Below are 26,530 nucleotides of genomic sequence, written 5' to 3' on the forward strand. Positions count from 1 at the left end.
CTCATACGTAGACTTGCTATACCTTCGGCTAAAGGATTCCTTCTGACCCCAGGCTCCATCACGCCCAATGTGATGTTTGTGTTATATCCACACCGTCCATCCGTTTCAACAGATGATTTTAGGATATGACACCCAACACAAGAAAGTTAGAAAACTAAAGTGGGCCACGATCGTGGGGATTGAAATTCCACCATTGAAACTGTCATTGGGGCCACGTAGGTTTTGCATAAGGTTAATATTTATTTTTTCCATTCATCCACTGCGAACAACTCATCAACGGATTGGATGGCATATAAACCGCATGGTGGGACCCATGATGGTTACAATGGTGGACGTTTCCATCGCTACTATTTCCTGTGGGTGGTCCGCTTGAGTTCTCTACTTATATATATATATATATATATATCATGTACTAAATTGAGCTGATGAAACGGATGGACGGAGTGGATACAACACAAACATCACGGTGGGCCCAACGGATCTTGAGGTTGCAGGGAATTCATCTGACCACGTATCATTGAGGTTTCAGAGTAGTGGAAGTTCCTATAGTTGGAAGCTGTGTGGGAAACAAAGACTTTCGCGAGTCAAATCCACTCCGTCTATCAGTTACGCAAGACCTCGATAAGATATAAGTTTACGAATCAGACAGATCCAAAACTCATGTGGGACACACCAAACGAAACAGTGGTAAAGGAAACATCCACCGTTGAAACCTTTCTAGAGCTGACCATGATGTTTATATGCCATCCAAACCGTTCATAGGGTTATTGAACATTCAGATAAAATGAAAGTCCAAATATTATGCTTATATAAAACCTCTGTCGTCCCCAAAAATCTTCCAATGGTGGACGTTCAATCCCCTCTGTTTCGTATGTTATGGCCCACATGAGTTTCTGATCTTCCTGATTTTTATATTCCCGTCCTTCTGTAGTCTAGAAAAACGGATGGACGGAGTAGATTATTCACAGAAATCTCTGTGGGCCCCACACATCTTCCAACTACAATAACTTCCTGTGCCTGCGCGCACAAAGGCAGTCCGCGTCCCCGGAATAAAATCTTCTCTCGCTTCGAAAACCCTACCGTTTCCCTCCCGACTCGCTGACCGGAATCAAGTTGCGCTGGAATTCTTTGACGGAATCTGACATCTCCGGTAACATCCGTTCTTTCCTTCTCCCTTGATGTGAGATAAATATTTTTTGAAAGATTATTTAAAAATTTAAATTAATTTTTAGAATATTTTTTGATCATCGATCAGTAGCAAAATCGTTTTGGTTGTTCGCAGTCATCAGACAATGGCTGCCTTCGGCGAGATTGCGGTGGCGGAATTTCTGCAAGGATCACAGAGGCAGAGTATGATCTTGAATCGAAGCTGGAGTAGTAAGCAGAAGCGCCGTGTGATTCGCGGCAGCTTTCTGAATCGGCAGTCTTCGTCTTCAAATGGCCATCTTGCAACGAGGGCCTCACTCGTATTGAAGGCCAGAGCTGTGGTTTCAGGAGGAATCCCCAATACAGTAGATGAAGAAGCCAGTCTGTTGGAAAGCATTGGCGGGGTCGTGCATTTTTACCGGATTCCGTTGATTCGAGAGAGCGCGACAGAAGAGCTGCTGAAGCTGGCCCAGAGGAAGATTTCTAATCAGATCGTTGATTTAAAGACGGAGCAATGTTTCAATATCGGATTGAGTTCTGTTCTGTCTAGCGAAAAGCTTGGAATTTTGAAATGGCTTCTTGGGGAGACATATGAGCCACAGAATCTGCTTACAGAGAGCTTTCTCAATGAGGAGGGGCGGGAAGGCGTTAGCACTGTATTGGTTGAGGTGGGGCCGCGTCTGTCCTTCACGACAGCCTGGTCTGCGAATGCGGTCTCGATCTGCCATTCGTGCACGCTGACAGAAGTGACCCGCTTGGAGCGATCACGGCGGTATTTGCTGTTTCTCAAGGCCGGAAAGGGGGTATCAAGGGAGAATCTTGTTAGGGAGTTCGCGGCAATGGTCCACGATCGGATGACAGAATGCATCTACCCGTCCAAGCTCATGTCATTTGAGACGACAATGGTTCCTGAGGCTGTTAGGCAGGTGCCTGTCATCGAGAGAGGGAGGGAGGCATTGGAAGAGATCAATGAGAAGATGGGCCTTGCTTTCGATGAACAGGATCTGCAGTACTACACAAGGCTTTTTAGGGACGATATCAAGCGGAATCCGACGACTGTTGAACTCTTCGACATCGCACAGTCTAACAGTGAGCACAGTCGGCATTGGTTTTTCAATGGGAAGCTTGTTATTGATGGAAAACCAATGGATAATACGCTTTTTCAGATTGTCAAGAGTACTTTGAAGGCGAACCCCAACAACTCGGTTATAGGATTTAAGGATAACTCGAGTGCTATAAAGGGGTTTTCGGTGAATACATTGCGGCCGGTGACGCCTGGTTCGACATCTCCTTTGTGCAGTTTGACGCGTGATCTTGATATTCTGTTTACAGCAGAGACCCACAACTTCCCGTGTGCTGTGGCACCTTACCCTGGTGCTGAAACTGGTGCGGGAGGCCGCATCAGGGACACTCATGCAACAGGCCGGGGGTCTTTTGTGGTTGCTTCAACGGCTGGTTATTGTGTTGGGAACCTTCAGATGGAAGGGTCTTATGCTCCATGGGAAGACCCGTCTTTTGCTTATCCATCGAACTTGGCTTCACCTTTGCAAATCCTAATTGATGCGAGCAATGGCGCCTCGGATTACGGGAACAAATTTGGAGAGCCTTTGATTCAAGGATATACAAGAACATTTGGAATGAGGCTCCCGAGTGGGGAGAGGAGGGAGTGGTTAAAGCCAATCATGTTCAGCGCAGGAATTGGGCAGATTGATCATGTGCATATATCAAAAGGGGAGCCTGACATTGGAATGCTAGTGGTAAAGATTGGTGGCCCTGCATATCGGATTGGAATGGGAGGTGGAGCTGCATCGAGCATGGTGAGTGGTCAGAATGATGCGGAGCTGGATTTCAATGCTGTTCAGAGAGGGGATGCAGAGATGTCGCAAAAGCTGTACAGGGTCGTCCGTGCCTGTGTTGAGATGGGGGAGGAAAATCCTATTATCAGCATTCACGATCAAGGTGCGGGCGGGAATTGTAATGTCGTTAAGGAAATAATCTATCCAAAGGGAGCTGAAATTGATATCCGGGCCATAGTCGTTGGTGATCAGACGATGTCAGTGCTAGAGATATGGGGTGCCGAATACCAGGAGCAGGATGCGATATTAGTGAAGCCTGAAAGCCGAAGCTTGTTACACTCGATTTGTGAAAGAGAAAGGGTGTCTATGGCTGTGATTGGGACCATCAGCGGCGATGGACGGGTTGTATTAGTTGATAGCTTAGCTATGGAACATTGCCAGTCGAGTGGTCTCCCTCTCCCCCCTCCTGCAGTGGACCTCGAGCTTGAAAGAGTGCTTGGAGACATGCCTCAGAAAATTTTTGAATTCAAACGGTCTGCCCAAGCACGTGAGCCGCTTGATATTGCTCCTGGAATCTCATTGTTTGATTGCCTGAAGAGGGTCTTGAGGCTTCCATCTGTATGTTCGAAACGCTTCTTGACAACAAAAGTTGATAGGTGTGTAACAGGTCTAGTAGCACAGCAGCAGACAGTCGGGCCCTTGCAACTTCCTCTTTCTGATGTTGCTGTGATCGCTCAGACATATACAGCTATCACGGGTGGTGCTTGTGCAATTGGAGAGCAGCCCATCAAGGGCTTGTTAAATCTGAAAGCAATGGCAAGATTGGCTGTCGGGGAAGCACTTACAAATCTTGTATGGGCAAAGGTGACATCTCTCTGCGATGTTAAAGCAAGCGGGAATTGGATGTATGCTGCCAAGCTTGATGGAGAAGGAGCAGATATGTATGATGCAGCTACCGCTCTTGCAGAATCGATGATCGAATTGGGTATTGCAATAGATGGTGGGAAGGACAGTCTTTCAATGGCTGCTCATGCCTCAGGCGAGGTCGTCAAGGCCCCTGGAAGTCTTGTAATCAGTGTGTACGTCACATGCCCAGATATAACAATGACGGTGACTCCAGACTTGAAGCTCGGAGATGATGGTGTTTTGCTACACATTGATCTAGCGAAAGGGAAAAGACGGTTGGGTGGTTCTGCTCTTGCCCAGGTTTTTGACCAGGTTGGCAACGAATGCCCTGATCTTGATGATGTTCCTTATCTCAAAAGTGTCTTTGAGTCCATTCAAGAACTCCTTTCAGAAGGCCTGATTTCAGCAGGCCATGACATCAGTGATGGTGGGTTTATTGTTTGCATTCTTGAGATGGCATTTGCTGGAAACTGTGGTTTGCAGTTGGACTTGGCATCACGGGGAAAAGGCCTCTTCCAAGCTCTTTTTGCAGAAGAGCTTGGTCTCGTTCTTGAGGTTAGCAAACGAGATGTTGATACAGTCATGGAAAAACTTCATGCAGCCCATGTCTCTGCTGACATCATTGGACATGTCACCAAATCACCCATCATAGAAATACATGTCGATGGATTGCCTCAGTTGAAGGGGGAGACCACCCATCTTCGGGACATGTGGGAGGATACTAGTTTTCAGCTTGAGGGCTTTCAAAGATTAGCTTCTTGTGTGGATTTGGAGAAAACGGGGTTGAAGAGTCGGCATGTGCCTTCTTGGGTGCTGTCCTTTACCCCTCGATTTACAGACGAGAAATGGATGGCTGTGTCTTCAAAGCCGAAGGTGGCCGTGATTCGTGAGGAAGGGAGCAATGGGGACAGAGAAATGTCGGCTGCACTTTATGCTGCTGGTTTCGAGCCTTGGGATATTGCAATGTCGGACCTTCTAAGCGGGCATGCTTCTCTTCGTGAGTTCCGTGGGTTGGTATTTGTTGGAGGTTTCAGCTATGCAGATGTATTGGATTCTGCTAAAGGTTGGTCTGCTTCCATAAGATTCAATAAGATGCTCCTGAATGAATTCCAAGAGTTCTATGATCGGCCCAACACTTTCAGCCTCGGGGTCTGCAATGGGTGTCAGCTCATGGCATTGTTGGGATGGGTGCCTGGATCGCAGGTCGGGGGTGTCCTTGGTGCAGGTGGGGACATGTCTCAACCAAGGTTTGTTCACAATGAATCGGGCCGCTTCGAGTGCCGTTTTACAAGTGTGACAATAGGAGAATCCCCATCAATAATGTTCAAAGGCATGGAGGGTAGCAAGTTGGGTGTGTGGGCCGCTCATGGTGAGGGGAGGGCGTATTTCCCTGAAAAGGGCGTTTTGGATCGCGTTTTGGAGTCAAATTTGGCACCGTTGAGATACTGTGATGATGATGGGAGTGTGACAGAGGTTTACCCATTCAATCCAAATGGTTCGCCGTTGGGGGTGGCAAGCCTTTGTTCACCAGATGGGAGGCATCTAGCCATGATGCCTCATCCGGAGCGTTGTTTCATGATGTGGCAGTTTCCGTGGTATCCAAAGGAATGGGATGTTGATAGGAAGGGCCCTAGTCCATGGTTGCGGATGTTCCAGAATGCTCGCGAATGGTGCCAGTGAAAGAGGTAATTGAATGTTCTGATCACTGAGACTGCACTTGAATGGCCTTGATCAAACACACATGGGCCACATTGGCGCACGTGGGAAGAGTTGTATTCAGATTGTTACTTGAGCAGCAATACAATTGCTCATTTTCCTTATTTCTATTCTAGTTTATCTTCTTCAAGATTATTTACTAATTTGTGTCATTGATTGTTTGCTTTTGCAGAGTTGTTCAAATTGTTAGGGAAGGAGACTAGACTACAGACTTGGAATCAATCAAACACCTTATGGTTGAAAGTATCTAAGGTAGATGGGGTTCTGGTATTCTCGACTTGTTTGTGTAAAGTGGGATTATATGATGTTCGATCTGATGATATGCATGCTGTACTTTTTTTTCCGAATAGCTATGAATAATTTTAATTAGATAACAGCTTGTCAACTGACAAAAAATACAATAGAAAGGAGATTAAGGATGTAATGTAGAGCGAGCTACATTGATGTCAACATGAAGAATATTGATAGCCCATTCTAATACATCTCCTTTTATCTTCCATAATATCTGCTCCCATGGTTTCAGTTTGTTGTCAAAGCAGCAAGCGTTGTGTTCACCCCAAATATTCTAGAGGCATGCAAGAAGGCTCAGCCTCCATAGAGTTAATGGGCCAATTAGTGGGCTCCACATGCGTGATATGGTTGGTTTTACAGGTCCATTGGGTTTAGTCTTTTGTCTCCTTGCATCAATTTGTTTTCGAGCAGTGACAGACTTATAATTGGTTAGTCACACTCACATGTTGAACAAACTTCACTATTTTCATCAGTTATTTTGTTTTATACCTTTTGGGTGCCAAATGATATCCAAATGATGGGAAATTGGCCTATTTCATTATCTTTCACGCAATTTCAAGATCACTTGATTTTAACATGAATTGAGTTATGACCCACTGACAGAAGGCATGCATGGTCGATATGGAGTTTAGGGATATTTTAGTCATTTCAAATATTTTTTAAAAATAGATTGTTGGGATTAGAGTTAATGAATGATTAGGATTAACTAAGAGTTTCTTTTGCTTTCAGAGCTATATATATACGTGTAAACGACTCTTTATCCATAGATAGGTTCTGTTGGTAGGGAGATATGTAATTTCATTATCAGTCAATTCAAGTTTTGACGGTGGTCCTCATCCTGGAGCTGGCTGATTAACACAAGTACTTCCTATGGAGGGAAGGGAAGGAGGGAGTCCAGGAATGTTTAGCTGCCGAATTTGTCACTATGCCTTGATCCTATTGTTGACCAAAACGACAAGCATCTTTCTATCTTCAACAGGTCCTTTTTTACTCCATACGATCTGCTCTCCCCCCCCCACTTCATGATGCCCATGAGGCCAATGACACAGGTGGTATGAGAATCAATGGTGCTGTGGTAGCCCAGTAACGATACTTGCCTGCCATATGTGCTGCAAGGTACATCAGTGTGAGCTTTAATCCAACAGCGGGGAGTTAGATGTCGCTATGAGCGACTCTTGAGCAACTTTGTCAACCAAAATGCACTGTTGCATGAGATTGTCTCACAGCCACAATCCTTGAGTCTTCTTCTTCTTGTAAACAGCTTGACCCAGCAAACGACTCAGCTTGAGTCACAACTAGTCGCGTCGAATCAACTGAGTCTGAGAGTGAACTTGACGAGTATTGTTGAGTTGCTCCTCATGAGTGAGTTTCCCAGTGTTGTAGCTCGGAATCTTGCGGAGTCGAGTTGATTGGGTTGAGTTATGAGTCAAACGAGCAATTTTTAAAGCAGTTTTAAAAACTATGGATTGCAATTTGTGTCACGCCCCAAACTCGGCACTCAGGTATACTCAATCCTGATGCCACACATGAGAGTGCAACTCAGTAGTTCTACCATTCTCATTCACTTTCTTATGATAAAGCCATCGTAAACATCCATATTAATGAAATATTGACTACATTCATTCCAGAACGAGTCTGAGATAAATTCCAATTACATCCCGTCTAAACTTTATTACATAACTATTCAACTTGCAAGAAATAAAAATAGATAAGAATGGCTCCATCTTCTAAGGCGCTAATGTGATCCTTGACCTGAAATTTAAAGTCCCAATAGGGTGAGTTGTGAAGCCCAATGAGTAAACTTCTACTTACCTTTTTCCAAAAACAATGGTAAATACAAATGCAAGAGATTTTAAAAAATGTGTATGCAAGAAGCTAAATAAACCGATGCATGAATGAATGTTAAAATGCACCAGGGGTTTGCCACAACAATCAATACGGTTGTTTTTGTTGAACACCAGGACCACTTTACTACAGCTAGCCTCAACTATCTTAACACCTCACCTGGCCTATACTAGGCGTGGTGTGCCGTAAAGGCCGTTACGTAAAGGTAACAGTGGCAACCGTTACGCGTTACGGCGTTGTAACGGCTGTAACAGCAGTTATGGGAAAAAATGACCCGTAATTGCCGTTAATGGCACGTTACGTCCCTTATAAAGGCCATAACAATCTCATAATTGTCTGTTATGGGGCAGATATAGGTTTTTCATACTTTTTAATCAACATTACGGAGCAAATACAAGTTTTTCAGGATTTTTTTTTTCAATAAAAAAAGAAACTGTAACGGCTGTTATGAGGGCCGTAATAGCCGTTACGACCCATATCGTAAAGGTAACGGTGGTGGCCATTATGGCCACCGTTACCGTTACGGAACACCTTGATACTAGGTGGTTTGTTGCATCTAGATGTGCTCACCCACCTGGCCTTGATCAATGTGGGGACCGATTTGTACGTTAGCTAATCAGACTACTACTCCACCTGGCTCACGTGGTTTGTTTGTTGCACTTTCCAATGTGCTCACCCAACTGCCCCCAATCAATGAAGATCCAAATGGTACCAATTTGGGGTTTAGGGACTTTCAAACCAAGGGTCTAAGCTGCCCTACCTATTACGCTTTAGGGACTTTCAACCCAGGGGACTTGATCGCCCCGCCTATTTTCTGGTGTTCCAATCTTTGGGTTCTTAGTTCAATGAACGGTTCTTAGTTCAATGAACAAGAAAATTAGATTTTCGATTTAAAACCATCATTTCATGATCATCACGGTTTTGAACTTTTGAATCAAATCAAAGACATGCTATTACAAATCCAATGATATGCTTTTGTGGAGATCATGATAGTGCACGGTTTTTCAAAACAATTAGTATGGAAAAGCAAGTGTTGCCACTTTCTAGATCATTTCCTGTGCTAGTTGATATTTCCAAGCTAAATCCCGGCCTTTTTGTATGCTAATACATAACCATATCTAATGTCAAAATAGTATCTAACTCAACGGGCCATTATACATCGTGTGCATACTAAAATCTTAGTTATTAGTGACAAACATGAATGTAATTAAAAGTAGTGTGTGCACATCAATCCATGGTCCATGTTTGGAACTTTTGTTGGCCACTAAACAATCCACAAACGGACTGATTTATAGGTTGATTGACCATCTATGCATGGGTTGCTTCTAGAGTTGATCGCCGGACCCTTTTTTTTTTTTTTCCGGTAAGGTTATGGACTACTAGGACCCATCCTTGGACTGTGATGCATGTATTTCTCTGTCATGTTTTCTTTTGGTTTGCAATACTTCACTACTTTGCTTGGACACATCAATGTTCAATTTCTATTAAATGGTACCTTAGCATGTTTTGTAATATGTAACTATGCATTTGAAAAGATAGCTTGCGCATTTACTTCAATGATATCAAAACAAATCTTGCTGAACACATCTGTACAGTTACATCTTCTTAGATAAACATGAGTTCATATAGGTATAAAAGCATGTGATTTTGTTCCTGGGTAAATAAAAATAGACAAGGGTAAAGGTTCCGATGCTAATTATGAAGTTAAATCAAGCAACTAATCTCAGTACATGGAGCACACATGCATGAGATCCGAGTCATTCATTTGTAAGGTCCTAGAGATCACCCGTATGCCATGAATCACACTGGTCATGAATGATCCGTAGCTATCTAATGGAGTTTTCTAATAGCTGTGCAATCCCCGTAGGTTGATTAGTCAATTAGCTGCTTAGATTACCCACTTAGAGCGGGTTTTGTGGGTATGTTATGTTGTCGATGTCTTAAATCTTTCGGCAATAGGGTCTGTCGATGTCATCGACAGACCATTCGATGCCATCGAGAAAATCCAGAAATCCCATGCTAGTTGTTAGACACTTTGTAATGTTCTGCTCGATGCCATCGGAAAAATCTGGAAATCCATGTTTAGTCACTGGAACGATTTGGTGTTGTTCTCGATGACATCGAAGGTGTTCGATGCCATCGACAGGTCGTCGATGCCATTGAAGTGCCATCAAAGGTGTCTTCGAGTGTACGCGTAGAATTGCGTAAGTGCGGGATTTGTTTCCTATTTCAATTGTGATTCTCATGCAAGCTATATATATGGGTGTAATCGGGATTTGGGAGATATAGAGGGCTTTCTAATTTGTTCATAGAGTTTCGAGGGCATAACTTGGGCTTGCGAGGGAGATTCGAGGCTTGTTAGAATCGGTAATCTCTATCTCTTGTAATTTCTTCTTTCATAGTGCATTACTGTCACTTTGTGCCGTAGTTTTTTTTCCTACAAGGGTTTTTCTATGTAAAATTCGGTTTGTTTGTGTTTGAACTTGGTTGTGCAATTGGACTTTGCTTGATTCATCTCTATGTGCTTCCGTGGTTCCTCAACAAGTGGTATCAGAGCTAATGTTGGGAAGTGGTTTGAATCTGAAAGCATAGTAACAATGGCATATAACCTGAAGTTCGATGTTGAAAAATATTACGGGAAAAATAATTTTGAACCATGGAAGGTCAAGATGACCAGTCTCCTAGTTCAGCAAGGTTTTGACGATGTCCTCCTTGAGAAGTGACCGGAATTTATGACTGAAGATGAATAGAACAAAATGAATAAGAAAGCGAGAACCTCTATCAAATTGTGCTTAACAGATGAGGTCCTCTATAATATCATGAGAGAGAAAATTGCAGCAAGTACATGGGCGAAGAAATCTCTTGAAAATTGTTTGTACTTGAAGCTTCAGTTGCTCAATCTGAAGATGGCGGAGGGGGCTGATGTTGAAGCCCACATTAGTAACTTCAACAAGTTGATTTGTAAATTGTTGGATGTGGAGGAAACGATGAAAGATGAGGATCAGGCATACATCCTGATGAATTCTCTCCCGGCTTCATATGAGTCGTTCAAGGACTCACTGTGCACCGGTAAAACGACCATTAGCGTCGAGAATGTTATCTCAACCTTTCAGTCGAAGGCGATGAGAAAGAAAAACGGTGATGTGGGTACTTCTACAGGCGCACTGGTTATGAGGGGGCGAAATTCTGAGTTGGACAATGGATCTTCACGATCGAGGTCCAAATCCAAGGGCAAAGGCAAATGAAATTTGAAGTGCTGGAATTGTGGGATGTCCAGTAGTGATATGCTGACTGCATCAAAATCCAAGTACTTCGGCGGAGAATGGATATTGGAGTTGGTTCACTAGTTACAGTAAGTGCGGGATTTGTTTCCTATTTCGATTGTGATTCTCATGCAAGCTATATATATATGGGTGTAATCGGGATTTGAGAGATATGGAGGGCTTTGTAATTCGTTCCTGGGGTTTCAAGGGCATAGCTTGGGCTTGCGAGGGAGATTCGAGGCTTGTTCGAATCGGTAATCTCTATCTCTTGTAATTTCTGCTTTCATGGTGCATTACTGTCACTTTGTGCCATGGTTTTTTTTTTTTCCCCGCAAGGGTTTTTCCACGTAAAATTCGGTTTGATTGTGTTTGAACTTGGTTGTGCGATTGGAGTACTTTGCTTGATTCATCTCTGTGTGCTTCCATGGTTCCCTAACATACCATGCCAGTTCATAAATGAGTATTGTGGACCTTTTACATGTGTGCTACATGTACTAAAAGAGGGAGGATATCATTGTTTAGCATTCAAATACTTTCTGTACATTAAGGTTTACATATGTGAGTAATGTCTGGAAACAAAAGAGAAGATCATTAAAATAGCCTTGTACCCTAATAGGTGACCGGGACATGTATACTGGACAATTCAAGTGTTCTGTCCACTGTTTAAGGCTGTTTTGTTCATGTGTTTGCCAAACCAAATTTGTACTAAATCTTTTGCTTTGGCTTTGGGCAGGTTAATGCATCTCATTATGTTAAAAAATATATTTAATATGATTCAATTTTATTGTTTGAAACTCCTACTTTTTCTTTATTTGGTGGTCTTCACATTTGGGATATATGGGTTGGGGAGCAGAAATTGGGTGAGTTCTTCACTGGTCAGCGAGGTTGTCGATGGGTGTAGACATATTAGTTGCAAGTTGCTTTAGCTTGTAGGGTGAGGAGGTTATTTGGGACCCGCTGTGTAGAAGGAACTTAGATGATGAGGATTTGGAGGAGTTGGTTAATTTATCGAAGTTACTTTCCAAGGTGAGGCCAGTGTTACCAGAATCAGACTCGATAGTGTGGTTAAAAGAGAAGGAAAATTTTCTGTTAAATCTTTCTTCAAGATGTTCAGTGGTGAAGGGGCAAGTGCTGGGGTTGGTCCATCTGCTTATGTTTGGCGCTATGGTGTGCCCCCAAAGGTGGCCACTCTAGCATAGCTTCTGGGATGGAAAAAAGGTGCTTACACCTTACAGTTGATAACCTTCGCAAAAGGAATATGATTCTACCAAATGTATGTTTAATGTGCTTCCAAGATGAAGAAACAGCAGATCATTTATTCATTCATTATGCATTCGCATGTGAAAACTTCTTCAATCTGTTTGGAGTAATGTGGGTGTGGCCAAATTCCATTGGTCAATTCTTCATGATGTGGCATGGAGGCGTTTCAAGATGGTGTCAAAAGTTTGGCGCCTAAGTCTTCTTGTGGGGATTTGGTTTTTTTAATTGCTGGAAAGAAATAATCGGTGTTTTAGGAATCGGGCTGGGTGAGTTGCGGAGGTCTTCGGCAGGGCAAAGACGCATGTGAAAGAATGTCCATTTGCATCGAAGGGTATTGATCATTTTCCTGATAGTTGGCTTGAGTTGTAATTCTTTTTTCTATTTTGTTCTTGTATATTTGTATATTTTGGCTGCGACCTTTATTAATAAAATGTTACTCAATATTCAAAGGAAAAAAAAAACGCAACAACCTATGTTATCCAATTTATGCTTTCCATTTTGTTCAAGGAAGCAGCAGTTCCTCCATCTTCTAATTTTTTTTTCCAAATAAAGTGAAATTTTGTCATCAACATAATCTAAAGCAAAAAATAGAAGAAAGGGAGAAAAAATTCCGCATGAACAGAACATGTCTTTTTTTTTTTTTTTTTTCCAGATTTAGCAACAAGGTAGTCCACATAAATAGAAAAATGGATTACTTCGATGTTTTATATTCTTAAGTGTAGCAATAGAGATAAAATTGTGCCCCAAAGAAAAATGTATGCTTTCTTTGTTGGAAGATGAAGAGGTGGTGAACTATATATTCTTGCACTGCAAATATCTATCCTCCAAGTTGTTTGATATTTTCTTTGTCTCTCCTGGTTCGGTGCACAAGTTGGTTGGTAGTCTGTTTCGACCATGAGGGTTCCTATGGAGGATGGTGGTAGGTCTGTTTCGACCATGAAGGTTCCTATTGGGGATGCATAGGCATCTAATTTGGAAAGAACACAATAGAAGAATTATTTAAAGTGTTTTCCTTCCATTATCCTGTGTGAAGTTAAATTTCAAGTTTCATTTGGCAAGTTGGAGTTTGGTTGTGAAGGATTTTAAAGTGTTTCTATTGTGGATCTCTTAACAAAATGACCAGAAATGATGCATGATTGACACAAAGAACCTCAAAAAGGCCGATGTATGGTAGCCACTGTTGGCAAATTGGTGGAAATTGAATGTTGATGGATGCTCTTTAGGTAACCCGGTAAATTCCTGTATTGGTTGGGTGGATCAAGATGGGTCTTCTCCGCCCTGATTGACATGAGTGATTTGCTAGTCTTTTGGCCTTCTTTTGGAGGAAGGCAATCTAAGAAGTGCCATGGCTTGGCCATCCTCTCTCTCTCTCTCTCTCTCTCAATAATGGTTGGAAGTACAACCACCAAAGCCTCATCCATACGACTAAAACATGATGGATCTTTGAATTTTGTTAATCGGGCTTCAAATGGTTATGTTGATATCAAATGGTTGAGAAGAACTGCACCACAACAATCCACATTCAATGGAGAAAAGATTAAAGATGGTTAGGATCTTCCAATTCAAGAAATCTTTTGGGCATGGTCCATCCATGATGGGGCCATCAGATTAGTTACTTGGATAAGCCAACCATCGGTCCCCCAGTGGCATACTCTGCAAAATGGGTAAGTCCCCCATTCAAGACGAATAGGAAACTTGGTCTCTGAAAAACAGCATACATTATTTATGCAAAAGCTCTTTGTCAACTTCTATGCCTCTTAGTGAGAGCATTCCATGTCAGGAACTCCAGAAATACTGTAAAACTAATAGGTTTCCGAAACCATGAAAATTCATTTTATTATCATTTTCCAACAGCGATGATTTCTTTGCAGAGAGATCCAAAACTCAAATGGGAGACAACAGTGGGGATTGAATGCCCACCATTGAAATGGTCTTTGAGGCCATAGATGTTTTGGATTAGGCCAATGCTTATTTTTTTCCCTTCATCCAGGTGGGAATCAACTTGTGAATGGGTTGGATAGCATATAAAGGACCCACGATGGTTTCAACGGTGGGTCCTCCCAAGTGCGTTTAAATGTTTTAGGCATGATTTCTCCATGATTTCTCCATGTTTTCAGATAGTGTGGCCCACCTGAGTTCTGAATATGGCTGATTTTTGGCACATCCTGTAAGGGGACCTACCAAATGCACGGCGTGAATGCCCATCACACATCACGGTGGGGCCCATAGAGCTCAACTTCATGGGAAGCTCCCATGAGGTCAACCTCATAGTACTCTCTCTCTCTCTCTCTCTCTCTCTCTCTATATATATATATATATATATATATATATATATATATATAATGAGATGTATATCTTATGATATCCATGCAGCAGTATACTTAATTCTCTATATATAGCCTTCCATGCATATCCATTACTAGCATATCTATCCCTCCATCCTCCCCCCAAAACTCAAGGTGGTTCAAGAGAACAACTTGAGTTTGAAAGACACATTTATTCAGAAATAAAAGAAAAACTTTCATGGCAACGAAGGCTGAGCAATGATGAGAAATGGTGAGTAGCACGAATGGCAAGTAGGCGGATGAGTAGTGATGAAGCCTGAGCAGCGATGATTTGTTCAGAAATAAAAGAAAAACTTTCATGGCAACGAAGGCTGGAGCAATGATGAGAAGTGGTGAGTAGCACGAGTGGCAAGTAGGTGGATGAGTAGTGATGAAGCCTGAGCAGCGATGAATAGTGACTGATAGCATGAGTTACGAGCAGATAGGGTTGCAACAGGAGTTGGCAGTTACAACAACATGCCTAGATTCATATTCAAGTAGAAGATCTGACCTAGATATTGATGATCAAATCTAAATTCAGATGCCAGAACCGACAAGTCAATCAGAAAGACGTGCTGAAACAGGTTGACTGCAGACATTCTCAATTACTTTAGGGTGCATAATAGTGCACAACGATTCAGATTAACAAATTCAGTGATCAAGATTTAGGGGTTGTTTGGATGCCTGTAAATGGTTTAAGTGGTAAATGATTTACAGGTAAATGATGTCTGTGTTTAGATAACCTGTAAATTGTTTAAGTCCTGTAAATGGAGAGCCATTCTTTCCATTTATAGCCATTAGGCTGTAAATGGAGAGCCTGCAAATGAAATCACAGCTTTTTGTCTTTAAATCAAATGGAGCTGAAAGCTGTAAATGATTTACAGCCGGTAAATCATTTACAGGCATTTTTTAGCGTCCAAACACAGACTGTAAACCTTTTACCTGTAAATCATTTACAGTTAGCCCCAGTTACAGGCATCCAAACGACCCTTTACATCCAAATGCAGATGCTGTTTTATTCCTGCCCTTCCCCCTTTCTTTTAGATATCAGTTCCTCGACATGACAATCTTGTTGCTTCTTGTTGAGTTTGTTCCTTGAGCAAATAACTAAAACCATCTGGACTTCTTGTTGACTTGTGATTTATTTATAAAGACTGTGTGTGTGTCGAATCGCTCTCGTGTATTGCTGTTGGCTTGGGTTCCTACACTACAAGAAAATAGGTCTTTAGCCACAATTTTTTAGCCTCAGTTGAAAAAATGGAGGCTAAATGTGTCTTTTAGCCTCGGTTGCTAAGAAACTGAGGGTAAAAGTTCATCTTTCGCCTCATTTGCATAGGAACCGAGGCGAAAAGTCTACCTTTTAGCCTCAGTTGCATAGGAACCGAGGCGAAAAGTCTACCTTTTAGACTCAGTTACATAGGAACTGAGGTGAAAAGTAGCCTTAGTTACATAGGAACCGAGGCGAAAAGTCTACCTTTTAGCCTCAGTTGCATAGGAACCGGGGCGAAAAGTCTACCTTTTAGCCTCAGTTGCATAGGAATCGAGCCGAAAAGTCTACCTTTTAGCCTCAGTTGCATAGGAACCGAGGCGAAAAGTCTACCTTTTAGCCTCAGTTGCATAGGAACCGAGGCGAAAAGTCTAGTTTTTAGCCTCAGTTGCATAGGAACCGAGGCGAAAAGTCTACCTTTTAGCCTCAGTTGCATAGGAACCGAGGCGAAAAGTCTACCTTTTAGCCTCAGTTGCATAGGAACCGAGGCGAAAAGTCTACCTTTTAGCCTCAGTTGCATAGGAACCGAGGCGAAAAGTCTACCTTTAGCCTCAGTTGCATAGGAGCCAAGGTGAAAAGTCTACCTTTTAGCCTCAGTTGCATGGGAACCGAGGCGAAAAGTCTACCTTTTAGCCTCGGTTGCATAGGAACCGAGGCCAAAAGTCTACCTTTTAGCTTCAGTTGCATTTGAACCGAGGTGAAAAGTCTACGTTTTAGCCTCAATTGCATAGGAACCAAGGCAAAAAGTCTATTTTTTAGCCTCAGTTGCATAGGAACCGAGGCGAAAAGTCTACTTTTTAGCCTCAGTTGCATAGGAACCGAGGCGAAAAGTCTACCTTTTAGCCTTAGTTGCATAGGAACCGAGGCGAAAAGTCTACCTTTTATTTGTAAACTAATCATTTTTTGAATACGTTATTTCAATCTGATGAATATAAATAAGAATTTAAGCAGCATGTTTCACCGTGTGAACGTCTTTGATCCTACACAAGTTTTTTATGTTGGCATGTGTAGTGCGTTTTATTTTGGCGCTTGAAAATGACGTGTTTGTAATTAGTATTCACTGAAGCTTAAACTCAGTCTTTGAACCACGGTTAGTTTTTTAACCCCTTCCGTCTCAATGAGAGTTAAATGAGAAGTAGACGATTCCAAGAGAGAGAGAGAGAGAGAGAGAGAGAGAGAGAGAGAGAGAGAGAGAGAGAAGGATCGAAGGAGATAAGGTTTCAGGAGCGCTGCAATCCTGGCATTGGTATTTATTAATCTCGAATTCATGCTATTGATTGGTGATCTCGTGTGTGCTGAAAGCCGATTCGACGGCTGCGGTCTCTCCACTCCAGTTTACCGTCGGGTTTTCCTCAGATGTCAGCCTCTGAGTGAGTTGATTCCATCAATCTCTTCATTCTCATGAATCGATGTGAAAAACAAGCTAATTCTATTGGAATACAATTTCGGATCGTGATTTGTTTCGATCTCTTAAAGTAGATCCCTTCGATTTATCCGTTCTTTGAAAATTGCTTGATTTCATTAGTTTTTTAGGAAATGTTAGGGTTTTGATTGGATCCCGATGTGCTCTGGTGTAGATTTGACATGAATAAGTAGGAGGATGAGCAGAATCTTTCAAATTACTGTTTTTTTTTTCATTTGATTAGAAGATTTTGATTTTTTTTTTTCTTGATGGAACTAGCTGCACATTTCTAGAGAATAAACAAATTTTCACGAGTTTTTCCTAATTTTTATTTTTTTTCTTGATTTTTTTTTTTTTGGATTTTATTGCTATTGACAATTGCTTCTGTTATTATGGAAATTCTTCTAACAATCGCCTTTTTTATAAGATCTGGAAATTGCAGTTAAAAACCTTTGAATTTTCATGGATTTTTATTTTTTTCCTTCATTTGGTTGAAGTTGCAGTGGCTTTTTGGAAAATAAACATAATCTGAGTATTGCTTATTTATTTCGATTTTTTGCTTTCTTTCCGAAACGTCTTCTTAGGGAAATGGCTGTACTTACTGCAATTTTTTTTTTTTTTTTTCAGCCGATTGGGAAATCATAGTTTATTTGCCTTTTTTTTTTTGGGGATTTTGTTTTTGTGATGTTGCGTTTCGATTTATTTTTTCTGAGGAACTTTCATTATTGCATTGCTGTCATTTTTTGAGCAATTGTTGAATCGCATTGTTTTTCCCCTCAATTTTGAGGAATGTTTTTCACTGTAGATTTGGTAAAACATGTGAATTCTTAAAACAAGGTAGAAATGCATTCCGGGTTGCTGTTTCCAATCTTTGCTGCTGTTGAATATATTGTATTTCCTACTCTGATCCTGGCTTTGGTAACTATTCTGATCTCGGGTGCTTGAGCTTTGATAGTGATTTTGAATTGTGATGTGGTTTTGCAATGTCATTGTTCCATAAATACTGTGACAGTTGCTTAGTAGTGCATTTTGCAATGTCATTGTTAATGGTTTGGGTCACTAAAACAGGGGCTCCCCTTGTAGGAGCTGAAAACCCGAGCTTACTGTCAGAACTCTCGGCCTAAGCATTGTATAATACCGTCTTTGATACTTATCCTAGTATGAGGAATTGGCATCTACCATGAAGAATATGCTTATGTTTTGAAACCTTGTTATTGGAATTCATTCCGAATGACCTTGAAATGATATGCAATGGCAGGCATCGAACAATATGTATGATGTGTCATGTGTAACTTAATGAAATCATCTCAGTTAATGTTGTATGATAGCAATGAGAAAAAACTTTGATACTCTGGTAGAGCGTGAGGGATGATATGCAGGGACTTTAAAAAAAAAAACTTAGAAATTGGATACATGTTTTAGGTGTATCATGAACCAATTATCATACTTATTTGATTATCTGCTGATCTGATTTCTGGACATGTATTTGATGGTTAAAAATGCACAAAAAAATATATATATCCTAAGATCCTATTTCATCAGCTAAGAACTGCAGAATGTGCATTGGGGACAATATTTTCCCCTCCCTATCACGTTTCCAAAGCTGTTGGTGGGGACATTCACAATACAGTGGATGTCGTTGAAACTTATGTCACTAGAATGTTCTGCTCAGGTTAGAAATTCTGGATAAAATCTAGTCCCAATTGATCATGGGCATGGATAATACAAATGTCTTATATTTCTAAAAAAATAGTGATTGATATCATCATGATTTCGTAGTTTCATAGTGTGCCAACCTTTTTCCCCTTTTCTGTCTCGCGCTTTTGTCACTGATGCACCCCCCATGACAATGATTGAATTGGAAAGTCCAAGAAATTTCAACTAAACATTTTCGGTAATTTAGATAACAACCATTTATTTGGGGTTTCCATTTTGATTATGGCCAAAATCGAACATTTTCGGTAATTTAGATAACAACCATTTATTTGGGGTTTCCATTTTGATTATGGCCAAAATCAGTCTTTCTTTGTAATTTAAGTTCAACGCTTAGAAACCTACCAGTCAATTTGGAATTTCATCTATTTGACCCAATTTATCTAGCCTTTAGTATGGAAATCCAAATGCTGATTTAAATAAGACAGGACGATCAGTCGAATTAGGGGACTGAAATACCAAGTTTATATCATGTTCCAAGTTTTTTTCCATATTCCTTTCAGAATTCCTTTTTTTTTTTTTTTTGCAATATTCTGCTCTTTAACTGTAGGTCTGGGTGCATAGGGCCTTCAATTAATTGAATAGTTAGTGATCCCTGTTATCCTGTGGAAAATCATTGAGAATTGGATATTGACAGCACTTTATAATTATAGGCTTGCCTTTAGGGATCTTGATATGTTTGCATGCATAATGGAAAATACACTCATGTATTATTGAACATCTGTCCTTTGTATTATAAATTTAAGCATACATTTTCGCTGTTGGTGTTTATTGCAACTGATGTTATTATGTCATACTTTGTTTCTTTCTATACGTCTTGCAAGGTGAGTTTCAGACTGAAAACTCGTACAAATAGCTTGGAGTATGTATCAATTTTTGTATGGACTTGTCTGAACGCTCAAACTTCTTTTCATTCCCCCATCAGCAATCCTGTTTCTCATCTATTTTGCAAACCACCACTTGCCTATTCCCACCCCAGTATCTGTTCCATCTCTCACTCGTGCGAAGTGAATGAATCGTTTTTGTAGAGATCTATTTTGTAGCTCTTATTGGAACTAGCCTTCTTTGTTGAATTGTACTGTTCTTAGATGGTGAAGCTTCAGTTTTTTCTTCTGTAGTAGTTTCATCATGCTATTACCTTTTTGCCTATAATAAATGAAGCTTTATTGTTCAATGTTTTGTGATGCAAGTGGAATGGAATGATGAATTTCACTTGATAGATTTGAAAATTAATTTGTTGATTGTTACTTCTGTTTCAAGATGGATTCTCAGCCAAAGGTTATTAAAGGTTTGATTCTCACAGAGGCTTGATTTTGAAGGCTTAATTAGAACTTCTATTCTAATTAACAGTTCTTTTTAACTTCTATTTATACATTACAAGCCAGAAAATGCTTGTTTATTTTGAAACTTCAACTAATTCATGCTTTCTCTGCTGGATTTACAACTTGGGTTGGTCAAATCTGTTTCGATCTCTTTAACAAGGGCCTGTTTAGACATCTCTCAAAAGAAATTAGGATTTGTTTGGATTTTTTCAGAGGAATCAATCATACAAATCCACCTTATCAGTTGGATTGGGTCACAAAACAGGAAACACATTGGGCAGGCTCCTGTTTTCTTGATTTTTCTGCTCCAGAGCAGTTGCTTGGCTTTCGACATGCTATTGCTAATAAAACCATTATCCTGTGCAGACAACATATGGCTTGGACTCACGCATCATGGGAGAAGTTTGCTATATCATCCCCAAGTGTGGGAAGTGTGGGAATTATTTAAACTGCTCCAATTTTATCTTTGTTAACTATAGTTTGTGTTGCTGGTTGTGGAATGTTAGTTGCTGGTGGTCCCTGCAAGCGAATTACCATACGAGGGACATGACCCAGTTGAGGTATGCTTCAGTTGACTGCTGAGGTTCAGGCTTCTCTTATTTTTATGGTCCTTCAAGAGCATTTTTATTTATCATTTGGGTATTTAAATAGGCTGTAGGAATGTTGCCAAAGATTCTATCTATTGTGAAGCTCTTCTGTTATTTCTGTTTTGGAAATTCAAATAGTTTCATGTTTGAATTTATTTTCATTCTGTTGCTCAATCGGGCATTGTGTACTTTTTTTAAAATTGGAAACTGGTGAAACTTGTAGTTTTCTAGAGGGAATCTTATATATCTAGCAAGTGAAACAAAAATGAGATGTTCAGAAGAGTAAAAACCTCATCAAGAACTCTTGCAAGATACCATACCACATGCCTTGCTTTAGGATACATTTGGATGTTAGGTTCTCAAGGGTGACAGGATGTGCTCTTGATGGTTATTATGTTGACTTCTGATATCAGCAAACTTTCAAAAACTAGTCCAAGTTTTTAAAATGCTCTAACTATTCATTTTCTTCTTTTGGTTTTGTAACAGACAATCGCAACATTTTTTAGCTGTGTTATGTCTGCTATTGGAGGAAACAGTGCTGGTCCTGGTCGGAATATTGTATTAGTATTGCAGTTTCTTTCTTCTGTTCATATTTTGAGATCATACCTTTTTGTCATGCAATATAGAAGGGAACTGATTTAAGGCATTTCCTTTTATAGGCAATGCTGTGGTTAATGTGTACATCAAGCATGAGAAGAAGTTTGCTTTTGTGGATATGAGAAATGTTGAAGAAGTGAGCAATGCAATGGCATTAGATGGGATAACGTTTGAGGTAACCATGTTCCCTTATTATTATTATTATTATTATTATTTTAAAGGTACCTTGTTCCATTTATTTCTAAACAAAGTATTTTCTGCAATTTGATTTTGGTGATAGGGAAGACGATCCATGTCCTGAACAAAAATGAGCGTGCTCTTGATATGGCTGCAGCACTTCATCACTAATTAGGAGATACTGACGAGCCAAACGATGGCAATGCCTCAGTGAAGTAGAGAACTAATGTGTTACTTCTTGGTGATCGCCTTGGAGATCTAGGAATGTCTGATGGTTTGAACTATGAGAACCAAATTGCTGTTGGATTCTTGTAAGTAAATCACTGCCTTTCTGTCTTTTGTAGTTATAAATTGTCAGCTTTCCTTTTTCCTGTGAACCGATACTTGTAGATAAATGGTCTTAGTTGAATTTGTTGGGGTTATGTTTCAAAAGCTTGTTCCATCAGCAGAATTCCAACCAGAATACCATATGCTACCCTAAAATCAGTTAGAATATTTCCCAGTTTCAGATGAACTTGTAGATAACTAAACAAAAGAAGTCCTAGGAATTTTATGCCAATGGGAACAAAGCCTCAATTGCATTATTTTCCTTTTCAGAGTTCATTTTTCTTCATTTGTTTATTATCTCTTTGGACATCCAATTTAAAAGCCTTTACCATTACATGATAGTTATGGCTGTTATAACAGTTAAATTTGAAGAAAATAAAACATAGAAAAGTCGGCAAAATCTACAATATCTGTTTTACATCAACCATTCCAATTTCTTCCATTAATGACCATTACTAAGATGGGTGTTTTTGAAGAAATGGCCGCTATAGCAGTTTCTACAACCATGCTTTTAACTTAAGCTACATTTGGATGTGCAGTTGATTTAAATTAAATTCCAACAAGTAAGATATCCAAAATTGGATTATTCCCACTTTATTTAGTGAGTGATATGTTCCAAGTTACAATTGCATTTATTTTAAGTTGGACTTGAAACAAAGACAATTGCAGCAATGTTGAGAGAAAACTGCATCTATAATCAGAAAATTGTTGCGATTGTTTATTTCCACTCTGCTGCATCTTATTATCTTAGTTGAAGTTCATATGTCCAACCTTATTGTAGTTTTGCTTTGAAGAAAACTATGCTTCCATTGCAGTGTTTTAGATATTTTTTTCATTTTCCTTTTTCGAAGTTGGATGTTGTATCTTGGATACCATTTCTCATTTTGCTTATTGGATTGGCATTATGAATGCAGATGGAAGGACAGTCCAGTAATACAAGATTCGTGAATTCCCAGTATGTTTGTTATCCTTGGGTTTTCATATTGCTTTATGGGAAGCTGTGCGGGCATTAAAATTAATTTACAAGATCCATATTTGTAGTTTAAACTTTCTTGAAGAATCAGATTGTTTTGAGAGCTTATATAATCATCCCTGGCGATTTTTTGCTAATTTTTCACTTGATTTTGCAATTGATGTGGTGTACTGTCATACAAGTTAACTAGATGGTACTTTTGCATGTATTGTTTTATCTGGGAATTTATAAGTCATAGAGAATCTGGGTGTGCGTGTGTATGCCAGAGTCTATCTTTATCATAGAAAAAAAGTGGTAGATGACTCTGTCCTTTTCTAGAGCCACTCCCTCTGAATGTTTTAGAGTCTGTGACTGGAACATATCTCTCAGGAAGATTGGAACTATGCCCAACAGTGGTGGCTTGCAACCAGCTTCTCCTTTGATGTCAGAATCTATCTTTTTTTTATTCTCCTGCTACAAGTATCCATAAAATTACATGTCCTCTGAGATTTGGATGGTTATAAGCACAATTGAACTGGTATGCTCCACCATACATGGACTAAAAAAAATTACCTTCCTAGCACATTTGAAGTGTCAGCTATTAGGTCCCTAATCAAACAGTTTGTGAAGAACCATGGCGTGTGCATTGAATAAACTTGAGTGAGATGTGTTCAAGAAGGTCCTGCACACATCTCACTTAACCATTGCCAAGATTCCATTGACCTGATGTTCCAACAGGTTAAAAGAAGAGTTATTTCTGTTTTTGTTTTTGGGTTCAGTCACTTTCTCGGGTTGTAATAGGGAAGATAGCACGGGGAGTTGTGTTCATTTGACACATGGACAGTCGCATACAAAATTATTGCTAATGGTGAGTTCTTCTTCTTTGCATATGCTTTCAGACAACCGAACAAGTTGTAGTTATTCATCATCCAAGCAAAAGTCATACCCAAATCTTGCGTTGTGACTTTGTATTATTTGTGGAACCTAATGTTGTGTAATAGTTTGATTGAGTTTGTTTTGAAAACTTTAAATAGTAAACAAGTGAGATTGATTGTTCGATTGAGTTGTTAACTATTTTGTTGGTATTATGGCTTTCATGATTGATTGTTTCATGAGTGGATTGAATGAATGGATTAGTAATTTAAATAAATATTTAAAAAAATTAAACATTTTTAGCCTCAATTTTGTAACCGAGGCTTGGATTTAGCCTTGGTTGTTGAGAACCAAGGCTGAAATTCCTGTGGCTAAAGGCTTTAGCCTCGGTTGTTGAGAACCGAGGTTAAAAATAGGTTTAGCTTCAATTGGAGGCAACCGAGGCTAAAATTTGGATTTAGTCTCAATTGGAAACAATGGAGGCTAAAATTTTGATTTAGCCTCATTTCGAGAAAACTGAAGCTAAGAAGGTCTTTTAGCCTCACTTGAAGAACCGAGGCTATGAAAGTCATTTTAGCCTCGGTTGCTAAAACTGAGGCTAAAGCCTTTAGCCGCGGGGGTTTCAACCTCGGTTTGGATAACTGAGGCAAAACTGAGGCTAAAGGCTTTAGCCTCAGTTTTTAACCTTTTTAGCCTCAATTTTGAACCGAGGCTAAAGCCCCCTTTTCTTGTAGTCTAGGAGCTTCATGAGTTTATTATTGATGTTAGAGTTTTTCCTTATTCTTTTTATTCTCCCTGTTCGTTCATTCTGAATTTTTGCACACAACTGATTTAATTCCTTTTTCGGTTTGAATTTCTATACAGAGCCTAGCATCGCACCCAGAAACAAGACATCTTTTATTGAATAGTAATTCTGCAGTATCCTTATTAGTGCGCGCGAGGACATTCCAACTTAGATCCTCTTGAAGTTCAAGTAACAAAGTGGCTGAATATAGAAATCATGGAAAATAACTTAAGCTTCGATTAATGTATGATGGAGGTATGTTTCTCCTTGAGTTGACTTACTATATTGGTAGATACAATCATTGTTATTGTCAGCCATGATTATTTTTTTTCTTGCATTAGTTCCGATTTATTTCATAGAGCGCAATTCCTTCATGTTTATTACGGTCCTTTTCATCTCTTTGTTAGCATTTTGTGTTTACGGTTTTATACATTTTGAGCTTATAGCAATGCATTTTTTTATTACGAGGCTTGCAATAATGCGTTTTTATCATGAGCCTGTGGCTGTGCACCTCCGTACCCATATCTGTATCCTAGATACATCTACCTATAATTTCTGCCCATATCCATAGCCGGATAACTGTGAGTGTGTCATATTCATTGTAGTTTTTTTTTTAATTTCACAGACACCCACACACACACACACATCCCACACGGGCACTCGATCCCATGACCTTAGTGTTGAAACAGAGTTCGTCTACCACTAAGCTGAGCAGGATCTGTATTCATTGGAGTTGCTCATCCCATAGGCATACAAGCCATATCCGTAGTGCAGAATGGAAGTGGAGCTCCTTGAACATCACTTTGATAGATTTTGTGCTTTGTGCAATAGCCTCATTGTAGTCACCCATCTCCTACAAACCAAGATCTGTTGCCTCGGCTTAGAAGCTTGTGATGGGGCGTGAGCGCCATGGTCTGGATCCTGTGTGACATGGTCAAAGTCCCTCTCTGCAATGGGACACAATGCCTTTGAATTGGAGACTCTATACAAACATCTCCAATGCCATCATCATCTATTATCCCTGTTGTCATCTCTATCAGACGGGTATACAGCCCACGATTGTTGCTTGCTTAATTGCTCAAGCTACCACACAGCCCACAATGTGGCCTTATGCCTCGTGGACCCAGAAGCAGATTGTGTACTAACTCTGGTATTGTACTTTGTAAACTCTGTGGGGCCTACCTTGATGTATGTGACTTATCCACGCTATCCATCCGTTTTTCACTTTTACTAGCTCATTTTAGGGCATGAGGCCAAAATTGAAGCATATCCAAAGCTCAAGTGGACCGCACCACAGGAAACAGTCTGAATTGAATCTTTACCTTTGAAAACTTCTTGGGGGCCACAAAAGCTTTGGATGAGACTGATATTTGTGTTTTCTCTTCATCTATGGTTTTGTGACCTTATGAACAGGTTGGATGACAAATAAACATCACTGTGGGCCCCAGGAAGGTTTGTCATTATCCCAACTGTTTCCTGTGGCGTGGTCCACTTGAGATTTGGATAGACTTCAATGTTAGGTTCATGCCCTACGATGATCTAGAAAAACGGATCGACAGTGTGGACAAGTCATACATGCACAGTGGGCCCTACAGAGTTCACTCATTACTCCATCTGCTTTCCATGGACCCCATTTTCAGACGCCGGGCCCTTTATCAAGGAGTTGAAAGAATCATCTTGAGACCCCACTTCTTTAACCATAATGTTGTTGACATCAATGCTATGTCTTTTGCATCTCGTACTATCTTTAATGAGCGCCGATGTGTCCTGTCCAAGTCCTCTGAGTAAACCATATTGTAAAGTGGGTCCTTGTTCTCCCCAGCCACAAACGTATCTCCAACTGTCGCCATCAATGCTGAGGGATTGCGTACTGGTTCTCTTTCAACGTTTGCCTGTACATGCCTCACAACTTCATGTAGTCGAAAAACATCCCCAACCTATTCTTTTTATTTGTGTTGATCAGGAAGCTTGCATGGCGATGA

General features: G+C 40.3%; 1 protein-coding gene across 4 annotated transcripts; it reads left to right on the forward strand.

Annotated features, from left to right (window-relative positions):
* Window positions 1-1,051: 1,051 nt before the first annotated feature.
* On the forward strand, window positions 1,052-26,530 carry LOC131252960 (probable phosphoribosylformylglycinamidine synthase, chloroplastic/mitochondrial). Of its 4 annotated transcripts, none has more exons than XR_009174778.1 (4): window positions 1,091-1,150; window positions 1,259-5,533; window positions 5,737-5,816; window positions 26,512-26,530. XR_009174778.1 is itself a non-coding variant. In XM_058253758.1 (3 exons), the coding sequence occupies exon 2, from the start codon at window positions 1,293-1,295 to the stop codon at window positions 5,526-5,528; it is 4,236 nt and encodes a 1,411-aa protein (XP_058109741.1). In that variant the 5' UTR covers window positions 1,052-1,150; window positions 1,283-1,292; the 3' UTR covers window positions 5,529-5,533; window positions 5,737-5,901. The 4 variants fall into 4 exon arrangements, 2 of the variants coding, with proteins under 2 accessions (XP_058109741.1, XP_058109740.1); XR_009174777.1 differs by lacking the exon at window positions 26,512-26,530 and adding an exon at window positions 24,629-24,915; XM_058253758.1 differs by lacking the exon at window positions 26,512-26,530 and having other exon boundaries at window positions 1,052-1,150; window positions 1,283-5,533; window positions 5,737-5,901.

Source organism: Magnolia sinica, chromosome 8 (genome assembly GCF_029962835.1).
Source record: "Magnolia sinica isolate HGM2019 chromosome 8, MsV1, whole genome shotgun sequence".
NCBI lineage: Eukaryota > Viridiplantae > Streptophyta > Magnoliopsida > Magnoliales > Magnoliaceae > Magnolia > Magnolia sinica.

What these genes read in the sequence shown, in the direction of transcription:
- LOC131252960 (XM_058253758.1), top strand. Translation starts at nt 1,293, where the DNA reads ATGGCTGCCTTCGGCGAGATTGCGGTGGCGGAATTTCTGCAAGGATCA.